The 14,122-nt window shown below is 39.2% G+C and overlaps 1 protein-coding gene across 3 annotated transcripts in view; it reads left to right on the top strand.

Moving 5' to 3' along the window:
• LOC125451034 (transmembrane channel-like protein 2-A) overlaps positions 1–5,445 on the top strand; it is an 89,273-nt gene extending 83,828 nt beyond the window's left edge. For all 3 annotated transcript variants that reach the window (XM_048527705.1, XM_048527704.1, XM_048527703.1), the window contains 3 exons: positions 325–403; positions 3,349–3,460; positions 4,720–5,445. In XM_048527705.1, coding sequence (XP_048383662.1) covers positions 325–403; positions 3,349–3,460; positions 4,720–4,928 — 400 coding nt within the window. In that variant the 3' untranslated portion in view covers positions 4,929–5,445. The remainder of the gene's footprint in view (positions 1–324; positions 404–3,348; positions 3,461–4,719) is intronic.
• The last annotated feature ends 8,677 nt before the right edge of the window (positions 5,446–14,122 follow it).

Below are 14,122 nucleotides of genomic sequence, written 5' to 3'. Positions count from 1 at the left end.
GGAATTCTTTCCAAAACCAGAAACTCAATGGAGAAAAAATGAAATCACTACAGATGTGAACCTTCCCTAATAGTTAGGATGGTTGGCTTGCACATTTGCAATCCCTTTACTTTGGAAGGAAACGTTTATGGAGCTAGATTAGCTATGAACAGGCTTACTATCACCATATAAATCAATATTCAATTTGACTAAACAGTCATTGCCTTAATTATCTGAAAAGGGGTCAGCATTTTGTATGAATATAATGTATATCTTTAACAGAATGCATTCTACATTATCAAGTATTAAGGTATCTGACTATGTTTTAATTCTACTCAATTACAGTTTAGCCATATACTATCTCAATGCCACTTCGAAAACATATGAAACTGCTAACTTGGAGCTCAAAAGGAAGATGCAAATGGTAAGTTCACTTTGAGAAATATTCAGCCTGCATTGACAGCTACTAAGTAAATATAGCATGTATAGTTTTCCATATGAATGATTTATGATGCAAGAATGAAAGTAAATGTTGCATCCTGAAATTTTGAAAATCTGGGGAATTGGATTGTACCAGTTCTCTAACAAGCAGGTTTGGAGGCTGATGCCTTTCTCTCCGTGGTTCTCCTTGAATCACAGCAGTGTTTATATTGATGAGTGAGAAGAGTTTGCTGCCGATTATTCAAAATGGCGTCAGCCTGCCCATCAAGCAGCGTCATGATTTGATTTTCAACATCTTAATATCATGGCTGTGTGTCAGCAAAGATGGAAAAACAAGGAGGCAAATGCTGCATGTGGGTTCACACTACCTTGTAGAACATCCCAACTCATGGACCCAAAGATTAGTGGGTTGATTGTCATCACATGAAGACTTGATTCTTCAATCAAGAGATGATGTTTCGATCTCTAGTCTTAGATCAGATGCATATTAATGTTGATCAATGTTTGGAAACATTTTCTAACAAGGTGAACTGGCTGTATAACGTTGTGAACAGACTTACGGAGAGAGTGTTCAGGATTGTTCATGCTGGGATGTTGGGGTAGAGGAGAGTTCAATTAACTATTAATAATTTCCAAAGAGCCTTGTTCATAATCTGATGTTGTTGCCCTTTGGCTTCTCCTCCAAATTAACCATGATTGGAATTTTCCTCACCTAATTCTGAAAAGTCTCTTGTTATCTGTCTCCATTGCAAGACAATGCTATTACCATAAGTAGCAATCATCACAATCTAGTACAACTTTTGAACTGTGCAACAGAAAGCAGCAAACAGTTCAGCTGGCAGAATCATTGGCTTATGTCAATGGTCTGCTCAATAATGGCACTAGTGGTGTCATAGGTCAAGTTATGCTTCTGCTTAGCTGTCACATATTCATTTTGCAGTGTTGCATCTTTGTCTCCAAGGGAGCAGCCTTTGACTTGGTGTGCTGAGTGAAAGAGTTTGCTGATGGAAGACTGAAACAATATGTAGGCAGTATGAAACTACCAAGAAAGCAGGCACAATCCTGCAAGATGTAGTGGTGGTGATCAGTCAACAGCCTGTCATAATATTGGATATAGTCAATCACAATCTGAAAGTGGGGTAGCTTGCTTTCAGTAATGGATCCTACAGCTCTTTCATGCTGGCTTCTCGTATTTGGGAGTCCTGTTATGAATGGAAATGCAGTGATAAAATCACGGCCACCGGTAAGTCATGCAGGTCTGTGCCTGCTCTCTTGGTAGCCTACATACTGGGGCACTCCTTCATCACCAAACATTTTCACTCTGCACACCAAGCATGAAAATCAACAGTTTTAAGTCACAGCTTCTGTTTTAGCAACCAAAGGTATGTGGTGTTTAACAGCTCTAATTTGTATCATAATACCACCCACACTCATAACTGATACTTAAGTAAACGTTGACATTTTTTGAATAGCTGTTGCCAGCTTTGACATAGGACTTCTCTCTATTTTTTCACATAGAACACTATGATCCACGTTTTAATTTGAATAAACAATAGACTTGCGCTTACAATGTTTTGTCAGAGAGTTTCAAGAACACGTTGGGATGAGTTTTATGCATCTCCCCATCTCCACCAGCAGATGTGAAGGCAGTTGGGATCATAAAATAGAGTAGGTGGCCAACCCTTCCCACCATTCCACATACCCTGTCCAGTAGCTCATACTTGGGGGCAAGTATTCTATGAGGCAGCTCACCAAGCCATGGGCTTAGTAAGTAGCTCATTAAGAGCTTCATACTTCCTCTGCTATGATTTTCTTGGCCTCTTGGGGAATGCAGAAGGAAGTAAACCAAATCAGCAGCTTTGATTGATCAGGCTGCGGTTGCATAGGCTGGAGGCAGGGCACCAGCCCCAAGATCATGCCACACTCCCCTATCCTCCTCCAACGTTTCTCACCTAACTCCCCACTCCTATCGTTTCACACAAGGTTTTCCAAGCCCAGACTGATCAAAATACTCAGATTATTTCATGTCTGGGAGACATATTCTCTTCATTTTTTGAAGTGCTTGTAATCCCAGAAGAGGCTGCTGCTTTTTTTCTGGAGATGCCTCCCCCCCACCCCAAGGCTACAGAGCAGCCAGGCAGGTCGGGGCTTCCTCTCTGATGTGGACTGAAGTTGCAATTCAATTAAATCAGTCATCAATTAAAGTTTCGCCTGAATAATATTGCTGCATTACAGCTGAATTTCTCGTTGGTAACATGCCAACCAACTTTTATGTTGAGAGGAGCTGGGTAATCCATTGCCTTGTAAAATCCACACCATTATTTTTTAACTCTACAAATCGAATGTGTTGGTTACCACATAGAATGTGTGCTGTGACGGTGAGATTACAACATAGATGCAAAATCTTTTCAATTCACCATAATAGTTATCACATTAGAGTTATACTGAACAGAAAGAGGAATGAGACTTCTTCCTGAAAGAGGACCACTTCCATTTGTGTCTTCAACAAAGTTTGAGCTACAAGAAAAGAAAGTGATGAGAAACTGAACTGTTTTTCAGCATTGCTAAAATTAATGTGTTGATGCACTCATGAAATAACGTTTGACAATTGTTTGCAGCCTAACTATATAGTTAAAACCATAATGAAACTCTGGCTGCTTTGTTTGCATGCGAAAGGACAACTTGTTATCAGAGTTCACTAAAATATCTTTGCATTACATTGAAAATTATAAGTTAAACTTTGAAGTTAATAAGTAACAGTATTATGTCACATTCTGCACTGAGTTCCAGCACAATATGTTGTTCATTGGGAACAAGGCGGATATTTTGTGTTACATTTGAACAGACTTGCATTTGTGTACATGCTGCACTCAGATTTTAAAATAGGGCATTGTAAAATATCATGGAATTCCTTTTCTTTCATAACAGCTGCGTGATGAACAAAAGAACAGAAGGAACAATAAATATACTGTCAATCCTATGTTGCAAGATTTGGAAGATCTTTTACCAAATAATGCAAATGTAAACAAACCTGAATCAAGTAAGGGATGGAGTCAGAGCTTTATTTTAGAGGTTGACTTTTGTATGTATTTTAAAATTTTGACAAGAATAGATATGTCAAGAAGGCTTTGGCACTTAAATCTTTATTTGGTAATTATACACATGTTTGCACAATTAAATATGGTTGATCATTTTATGGGTAAAACAACTGCAGTCTTTGAATATTAGCTTAATACAGCTTTTACAAATGCCAAAATTGAGTAAATATTGCATTGGAAATGAGTTTCACAGTTTTAACATCTGACCATTTTTGAAAGATCTGCAGGAAATATTTACTAATGGAATGCAACAATTCAAATTAAAATTTGTACTCACTCCTTCCTGATTGCAAGAGCAATTTTTTAAAGAGTAATTTTTGCAATAGTTTCGCAAGTTATTGCAGAAGTTTGGATGAAATTTTGTAGTCTGATGGCTGTAATCTGCTGGAGGTAATTGGAAAATAGTGGAAAAATAATTTGCTCACTGGATTTTCTCACCCAATCTATCTTCCATTGTCGGAATAGTAGAGTCAAAATTATATTACCACCATGGAGCAACCATCACTATTGTTTCAATGCTAATATTTACATGATTCAGTATTTGAGTTGCAGTCGGATGAAAGGTGGGCAGGGGGCAGTGGGCAGACAGTTTGATCTCTGGGGTGATTATTTATTCCTGTTTGCAGCCTACAATGCTGATACAAAGACAAATGCTGCAGTCATAAGATCACATAGTTATCTTAAGTAGTTTTATTATAAACCTATACAAATAAAGCATATAAATCTTATTTTAAGAACACTTCTGTTCTCCGTCACCTTAACTGTTCAATCTGTTTTCTCTCTATTCTGTTTTTGCAATCGTAAATATCAAATGTTTTACCTGACTGGATTTCTGATCTCTACCTAAACTGAAACATATAATTGACATTTTTTTTCCCAATTTCTGTTCAATTTTCATTCATATGCATCACATTTGGCCCATCCATTCCATCCCTTGACCGCTCTGTTTCTATTTCTGAGGAATTGACTGTCTATTAATACTCACTATAAACTCATTGATCCAACAACAACCTTGACTATTTTTCCATCCACTCCACTGTGCTTGGGCACAAACAGCTGTAATATTGTGGATGAGTGATTGCATATATTTAATAAAACTTTTTAAAATGATCATATTTTTATAAGGATTAATTATAAAACATTTAAAGAAAGGACAAGCAATTGTTAATTGAGATCATTTTTATCATTTTCTTTTACAAAGATCAAATAGTAATTGGAAAGCAACCCAATGAAGCAACAAGAGCTAATGGAAAACATGGAAAAGAAATGACACTAGCACCACCACCTCCAAGAATGGTGGTAACGAAACCACCGAATCCAAGACAAGTCTCACATATACCAGGGCAGCCAAGATCTGGGACTCCAGGCTCAGGCCCACGTAGACCTTCTCCTGGTCAATCACGACATTGAGGTGTGAGCCAAAAATGGAACCATCTTTCAAATTCTCCTTGCTTCCTCATGGATTTTTGTGACAAAGGTTCGGTCTCACATTGGGGCATCATCTGGGCAATATTTTGAATAAAACAAAATTTGTCATGCCTATCACTAACAGATTTGCCATTTTCTGTAAGAAGCAAAGGTAACTTAATTGTAATCATCTAAGTATGATTAATTACCTTTTTCTTAGCGTTGATGTTTCTGGCTATATTTGTTCAAAATCATTCCAATTTATCTTAATTTAGTCTAGGTTTTGAAGGAAACCTAATAGAAAGGCAATGTTTTGCAAACAAATTGATATGTTAAAGGTTTGGCTGTATTGATGGTCCTTAGGAATGACATAAATTTAAGTATGAAGCGTTATTGGTAGGAGCTTTGGAGCTCATGTTTTTCTAATGCCGGTGCATTCTGCATCATTTCAGTCATAAATTTGTCATTGTTGTGGTTATTTATTTACTATGAGACTGCAGAATAAAACTTGCTTAATGTGGATCAGTATGCCATTAACAGTATTTAGAATGAGTATTCCAGGATTAGTTGTGAAGTCAATTAGTTAATTTCATATAACTTTACTGTGGATATGACAGATCGCCTAATTTGTTGAATTTAAAGTGGTCCATTGAAAGACCAGCAAAACTTCTGGCGTGAGAAATTCAGTTGTTGTTTATCTGCAAGTTCCGCTGGCCTCCTTAGTTAGAGAATCCCCATGGGACGTGTCCCCAAGTAAGTAAAATTTGTTTGGTACAGCCGCGAACAGAATATGCGGGAACAATAAAACATTGGACAGTGAAATCACTTGGGTCATGACACTGGCATGTATTTTGTTCCAGCATTCCATTTCAAACCAACCAAGACTGTTCCTCCCTTGCTGTTGTAACTTTGACATCCTGTTTCTCAGATGTGTTAATTATTCACACATCTCCATGAATGTTTCAATGAAGGTGGTAAAGGTGAGTGTAACATGTTCTCCAGGCTGTTGAGGATTGTGAGACACAATGCAACTTGAGGGGAAAGATTATCATGTACACGTTTATCCACTCCAACCACTTATGGAATAAATATGTTGTAGAAAATAAACATCCCAAATCAACCTTCTGAAAATCATTCTTATCGATGATTTGGGAGATGGTCATTTTGCTCTTCCAAGTTTAAACAGACCACAGTGCTGTTTGAACAGCAGTATGTCCTAAAATACTGTGTGGCACATCCTGTGTTCCAACATTTCATAACAAGCCAGCCAAATCCCACTTGATGTACAAAACATAATGAAAATCACAGGCAAGGCCAATGTTTTTGTGTTGTGCATTACATTATGTTGGTGCATTGGGAACCTCAAAGTGCTGTGTCGAAAGGAGACCATGGAATAAAGAGACTGCAAATGATCTATAGATTTTTAAAAAAATAGTGAAATAGACTTTTTAACCAATCTCTCAGAAATTTAATTAATTTAAAAATAGGAGTGCCTGAACATGCTCAGAAGGCCTATTTAATGTCTGTAAAATGAATAGATAGGTTAATATTTTGGGTATAAGTCTTCATCAACTGAAAACAGCAAACAATTAAGATTTTATTAAGGTTGGAGGTAACTTGAATGCAAATCAGTATTGAAAACAGATTCTCAGGCAATAAACAGATCTAAGTGATCCCACAATCAAAACGCATCATCGACTGAAAACAGCAAGCAATTAAGATTTTACTGAGGTTGGAGATAACTTGAAAGCAAATCAGTATTGAAAACAGATTCTCAGGCAATAGACAAAGCTAAGTGATCCCACAATCAAAGCTTTGCAGTCCAGCTACATCCAGATGTGAATGGTAGTGGATAATTAAACAACTTATCAGAGAAAGCGGCTCCACAACCAAAGCTAGCCTCAATAATGGGGGAAAGAAACAGAAGTTGCTGGAAAAACTCAGCAGGTCTGGCAGCATCTGTGAAGAAAAATCAGAGTTAACATTTCGAGTCCGGTGACCCAAGGAATTCTGAGGAAGGGTCACTGCACCCGAAATGTTAATTCTGATTTTTCTTCACTGATGCTGCTAGACCTGATGAGCTTTTCCAGCAACTTCTGTTTTTGTTCCTGATTTAGAGCATCCACAGTTCTGTCAGTTTTTATTCAATAATGGGGACCCCAGCATATCAGAGGAAAGGTCAAGATAGAAAAGTTTTCAACCATCTTTAACCATAAGTGCCGAGTGTGTTATCCATCTTAGCCTCCCCCAGAGGCTCCCAACAGCACAGAAGCCAATCTTCAACCAATTTGATTCATTCCACAGTTTGATGTCAAGAGGTACTGGATACTGCAAAGGCTATATGCCTGTCAATATTCCAGCAATAATACTAAAGATACATGCTTCAGATCTACCAGAGCACAGTCAAATTATTCCAATACAACGGAAACACTGATATATGCTCGATAATTTGGAAAAATTCCCAAGTATGTCTTGGCCACAGGGCAAAATCAGCAGAGGTCCAACCTGGCCAATTACTGCCACATCAGTCTACTTTCAATCGCAAACAAAGTAATGGAAGGTGATGTCAACAATGCTGCGAAGCAGCAATGATAGAGCTCAGTTTGTGTTCTGCCAGGGCCACTCACTTCCTGACCTCATTATAGCTTTTGTCCAATCATGGAAGAAAAACAACTGAAACCCCAAGAAGATTTGAGAGTGACTGCCCTTGACATCAAAACAGCATTTGACTAAATATCACCTCAAGGAGCCCTAGCAAAATTGAAGTAATGAGGTATCAGGGAGAAAATTCCCTACTGGTAGAAGTCATATTGAACACAAATATAGTTGGCTATGCTCATTGGCGATCAATCGTCACACCCCCAGGACATCATGGCAAAAATTCTTCAGGTTAGTGTCTTAGGCCCCACCATCTTTAATTGCTTCATTACTGGCTTTTTTTCTCTGTCATAAAGGCTTAAGTTTACTGAAGATTGCAAATATTGAGCACCATTTCTGACTCTTGAAGTTGTGTCCACATGTAACTTGGGCTGATAATCTGTGCATGAAATGACCATCAATGGCATGACAGAATCAAACTTTTGCCTTTGCCTTTAAGGACGTTATCTTTATTAAATTCCTCAGTGTCAACATCCTGAGGGTAACCAATGATCAGAAACTAAACATATAAATACATGTACTCTAAGAGTGGGTCAGATGTTGCGATTTCCATAACAAGTAATTAACCTCCTGAATCCCCAAAACTTGTCCTTTGTCTACAAGGTACAGGTCAGGAGTGTAATTGTATATTATTCATTTGCCTGGATAACTGTAGCCCCAAGATTACTCAAGACGATCAATATAATCCAGAACAAACCAACCTGTCTGACTGACACTCCTTAAAAAATACCAACATTCATGCCCTCCACTGCTGATGCATAGTGACAGCAGTCTTTATTGTCTATAAGATCCACTGCAGTAACTTGCCAGGTCTCCTTTGACAACATTTTCTAGAGCATGAACACCACCTAGAAAGTCAAAGAAAGCGAATTGAAGGGAACACCACACTTACAAGTTACTCTCCAAGGTACACACCATCCTGATTGGAAATATATCACATTTTTCTTTTCGCTGCCACTGGATCAGAATCCTGGAGCTCCTTTCTTCTCTGTACTGTAGGTGGACCAGCAACACATGTTAAGCGGCAATTCAAGGCAGCAACTTATTGCTGAATTTTCAAGGATATTTAAGTATGGGCAACAAATGCTTATCTGGGCATTCACATCTTGTGAAAGGGTAAAAGTAAAATTCTGTGCTAATGTTTTTACTTCATTGAAAGCATTTAGTCTAATTCTGATCTCCTGCATGACTCTTTTTGCAATCCTCATTTTCAAATTTATAATGTCTCTTTAAACATTGCTTGGTGGCAGAAATTCCAATTTCTAAGCATTATTTGTAATTCCTTTCTTTTCTAGTTCTATTATATGCTATCATAATGTTTGATCACTTCAAAAAAACGGTCAGGTCTTTTGCCTTTTCATCTCCAATGATAAAGCTCCAACTTCCCAAGTTTCTCCTCATAATTCTAGTCACGCTAACTACACCATCATCCCACAACCTCTTCTGCCCCCCCACTACCAAGAACTATCCTGTAAAATGGGCAACTTTTCTATTGGTTTTTAATCGTTTTTATTGTGTCAAAGTGTGCACATTAATCTAAATGTGTATGAAGTACAAACTAGTAAATAGATGTTTGACCCACAAAAAGCAAACACATAAAATAGAGGCAGATTCTGGACTGAAAGTGGAAGACTGAGGCAAAAATAGTAAATGCTGCAAAGACCAATGTGACAATCTGAATGAAGAAAGAAATCCACCATCATTCTGAGACCAGTGAAGTGGAAAGTGAGGACAATGGATTAGTATTATTTGACTGCATCCATCCAACTTTTCTGAGTTTTGCTCTGACTCCCTCCTCTTCTTAACAGCGGTAAATCCACTGTGCTTATCTTCCAGTTTTCTGTTCTTATGATGAAAGATATCTGAAACATTAACCTTTCTTTTGAGATGCTAATAAAGCTGTTGTGGATTTCCAGTTCATGGTTCTTTTCATATTACCAGCATCTTCCATTTTTTTTAAAAAAAGAAACATTATGGCTAACAAGTATTTGTTAGAATTTGTTTATACTGTATAAAACTTGTCTGCTACAGAAATTCTTTCCTTAATGCATCAGGACACATTGCTTTGCGAATACTTTGATACTGATAGCACTTTTAACACAATAAATACTCCAAGTCACTTCACAGGAGTGATTTTAAACAAAATTTGACACTGATTCACATGAATAAATCATTAGGACAGGTGCCCAAAAACAGCCTGGTCAACCAAGGTCATTTTAAGGAGTGTTCTGAAAATGAAAATGTGGAGAGGTTAGGCTACAAAAAGAAAGATTTGCATTTATAATGCACTTTTCTTTTGGCATCAGTGAATCTTAAACAGCCAATGAATTCTTTTGAAGTGTAACTATTATTTAGCCTAGACAGCTGAAAATATGGTTGTCTATGGCACAGCAATTAGAACTGGGGAGGTGTGTAAGGTCAACATTCACGAAGCATAGAGATTTCAGAGGGCTGCAGCGCTTTTAAAGTTAATGTGACAATTTCTATTTCATTGAGATTTCTATGTGCAATTTGCAAGAGCTGATGACATAGTGGGCATCACCTGTGACCAGCAATTGAACCCACAAAACTTGTCACACTTCATGCATTTCACACTCACAGTAATATGTTTGCAAATTAAGCCTTGCTACATTTTGCAAAGACGTGATTGCTAGTTTTGCCCCTTCACTATCCTCCCCCCATCAGCAGAACTGCACGCTTTTGTCCATCAAACTGACACTAACCCAGATTACCGGTCCACGCACTTTCTCCTTGCTGCTCCCAGTGGATACTCTAGGCATAGGATTCAGCCTGATCGCTAGGTAACCCACCACCCTTTCCACCCCAGAGTCTCCATGTACCCCTCTCTTGCTGTACCCAGTCAGCCCATTTCCATCAATTCCCTTGCATATGTAGAAACCCACCACTTAGAGTTCTGCCGCCAACTTTCCTTCTTGCCCCCTGAGCTCTGACATACACTTTAAAGATGCCCACCATGGTCTTGGCATGCTCACCCAAACCCAATGGGGGCCATGGTAGTAATCGCTACTAACGAACCCCTTTCCCATCATCTTCCATGCCCACCCATTCTACACTGCTTACACTCTTTTTGCTTGATTTTCCTCCAGCACCATCCTTGTGCTTACTTCAAGATTCTCTTGCATTTCACTCCAATTCTTGAATATTCCCAACTGTCACAGAGTACGCCTTCCACAACTCGCCTTCCCCCCCGCCCCCGTTCCCATTCTCCCCCTCTCCAACACTCAGCATTCCAACCCCAGGTCTGCTATCCATGCTCTGATGGACAATGATGGACGGCCCCAGGAAAGGGCTAAGCAGATCCCTGACCACTGTGCTGACAGCTCCCTGATGGATGGGATGCAATTCCCCTGACTGCTTGTGATGGCCCTAGTGAAGTGATCATAGGGCACTCCCTGCACTGTAGTTATACATATCTTCTGACCATCAATACCCAAAGCCCTTGACAATACTGAGATCCCTTGACCAACAGCAGATCCCTTGATTTAGCAGAGGACTAGCCGCTCTCCCACCAACCTTCCTCCCACCCCAAATCCCTGCCATTGACACACTACCAGACATGGCCATCTGTTTGAAAGAAATCATGAAGTGCGTTTGCTGTGAAGGCAGCTGGCACATGCTGTAAGTGTGAGACTGACCGGGGTGCTGAGCCAAAAAGCAAAATGTTCACCCCCTGGACTAACTGGTATCGACAAGCATGCCAATCAGCATGGCTCTGTGTTGTACTAAATAGCAAGTCAATATGGCAGCACTGGGAGAAAACAGGCTGAAATGCCAATGCTTTAAAAGCCATAGCATGGCATGGCATGTCACAGCATGGCAAGGCAAGGCAGGGATACGGTGTACATTCAGGTAGGCGCTGAGTGAGAGCAAGCAAGCAGCTTTGAGATGTATCCTGGTTAGTCTATGATCGGGGTGACTGTGTGTGCTCACAGAGTCCTTACTGCAATATTTCAGTGTTAGTTGCTGGTTCATTCTGATATGAAAGTTTAAAATGCAGAAGCATCCTGAGGACAGGTGCTGTGAGGGCTCTGAGTGGCTGCTGCTGGCATCCATAAATGAGCAGAGTGTGTAGCCGATGCACTGGAGCATGCCCTGACATGCTGGGTGTCCAAGATGGTAACCCAGAGGAGCAAGCAGCAAGTTGGATTCATCAGGTACATGTTCTAACTTTTGTATCAGAAATTGTTGACGTCTCGTTTCCTTGCAGCAGGTGGTAGGATAAGGAACTGTATATCATTGAGGTAATGAGATTGTTAACATGCAATAATCCCTATCATTTGGCACCACACCATTGCCGACTCAACTCAATGACTGGAACTTGCAGCCACTTGTTCCCAACACTGAGATAGGCATTGGATTTCTATTGATTTTCCCAGATTTCTCATCACAGACCATAGCAAAGAGACTCCTATAAGTTTCCACTTCATGTCTTTATATTTTCCTTTATTTTGGATTTTGGACCGAAAGGGGGCAAAGGACTGCTTTCGGACAAAGACTACAGAAAAAACTTACTACAATTTAAAAACAAGCTAGTGGAACTCATCAGGAGTTCACACGCAAATGGTAATTTTTGCAAGAAATCACAGCACTGTGGGTGTGTACAGAACAAGCTTTGCCCAGAGAGGCATTGCTGATTGATTTGTGCATCAGGACCAGTTATGGAGGTCAGGACCCTCCAGTAAGACAACTCTCTGGCTTCTGAGCAGATGAATGGAGGGAGTGAACAATACTGGAGCAGAAACCTCCAGACTGCAACAGAGAAAGGGTCTTTCCCTCTCTCTTTCTTTCTGCAGTGAAGTAACCAAAACTTGGAACATAAGCTAGCTATCCTTTCCCTGCAAGTTGCTATTACATGTAACCAGTGTTTGAAAGGCTGAACAATGACTGTGCCAATTGTCCTGTATCTGCAGTAAAGATTTGAAAAAAATACTTGGAAAAATTAAAAAGCTCAGTGATCAAAAGGACATGGGAAGCAGAAAGGATGTCTTCTTGAATCTTGTGAACTGATGCACCTGAAGTGCACTTCCCAGTAACTTTTCCCTCTACCCAGAACAGACATGTTTGTTTTTGTAGTCTATATACATGTGTAAGGCTTTAAGATAGGGGTTAGAGTTTCAGACATCAGAGTTATATGTTGATAATTCATAGTCTGTTTGCTGTGGTTAAAATTGATTTCTTTGGAATAAATAGCTGTTTATTATGAAGTGCAAATACTTGGTCAGTATTTTCTGTTAGCATGAGGAAAACTGGGCACTTCGAGTAACTTGATTAAATGTTTAACTTTATGTGCAAGCCGGAGACTATTTGTCAGTGGACTTTCCCAAGTGAGTTGGAGAAAGGAAAGTCACCATAGTTCTAGCAGACCATAAAGCTACGCTCACATTATAGACAGACAGACTGAGACAGAAGGAGAGGGAGAATTGGTGATGATAAATGCCGAGGATCTCCATGTCTCAGGTGAGGGGAGATATTGAGACCTTAATGTAGTCTCAGATGGAGTGGGAATTGAATCCACACAGTTGCTTTCACTTATAAACATGAAACAAGCAGCCAAGACAAGAGAGATATAGCTGACAAGAGAGCCGTGATAGCAGTTTGGTTAAAAGAAAATAGAGTTTAACTAAGGTAACACATTGTGGAGCTGGAAGAACACAGCAGACAGTATCAAAGGAGCAGGAAAGTTGATGTTTCGGGTCAGGGCCCTTCTTTAGAAAACCTTTACTCCGCCCTATCTGACTATCTCTGATTGAGTTTAACTAACTTGTTCAATTGCTTGATTTGGCAGCAGAGCAGGTTTGTTTGATGATGGTAATGCATTTAATGTAGTATATTATGAATTTCTAGAATACATTTGATAATATATTACATAATCACTTTGCTAATCAAGTTGGATGTTGTCGAAGAGAAGGAGGTAGGAGGGCAGTGTAGCATAGGTACAATGTCGGTTCAGTGACAAAAAAGAGATGAACAGTTGTTTTTCAGACTTGACGTAAGCACACAGTAGGATTCCTGAAAGATTGGCACTGAAAACATCAATTTTGTTTGGGATAAATTAATCAATTAGACTTAAATGTGCAGAGTACAATTTCAACATTTGCAAGTGGCATAAAAAGTGGAAATATTGCAGACTTTGAGGAGAATAGTGTTTGATGTAGACAAGCTGGTGGAATAGTTAATATGTGGCAGTTGAATTTTAAAGCAAGGAAGTGTAATGTAATAGATTTTACTGGGAAAAATGAGAAAGAGCAACATAAAATAAAGGGGCTGCAGGAATGCAGAGATCGGGGTTTAAATTTATGGATCATTGAAGATGGCAGAGCAGGTTAATGGTTAAGAATAAACATAGATTCCTTGCTATTCTAAGTAGAGGCATTATGCCCAAAGGCAAGGAAATTGTGATATATCTTTATCAAACACTCATTCAGCCTCTACTGGAAAACTGTACTCAATTCTGTGCGTATTTTACATAAGGGTGGAAGTTTCAGAGAAATTACAGAAAAGATTTACCAGTTAGTTCT

This window comes from Stegostoma tigrinum, chromosome 3, assembly GCF_030684315.1.
Source record: "Stegostoma tigrinum isolate sSteTig4 chromosome 3, sSteTig4.hap1, whole genome shotgun sequence".
Taxonomy (NCBI): Eukaryota; Metazoa; Chordata; class Chondrichthyes; order Orectolobiformes; family Stegostomatidae; genus Stegostoma; species Stegostoma tigrinum.
This window is presented reverse-complemented; position numbering and strand designations above follow the sequence as displayed.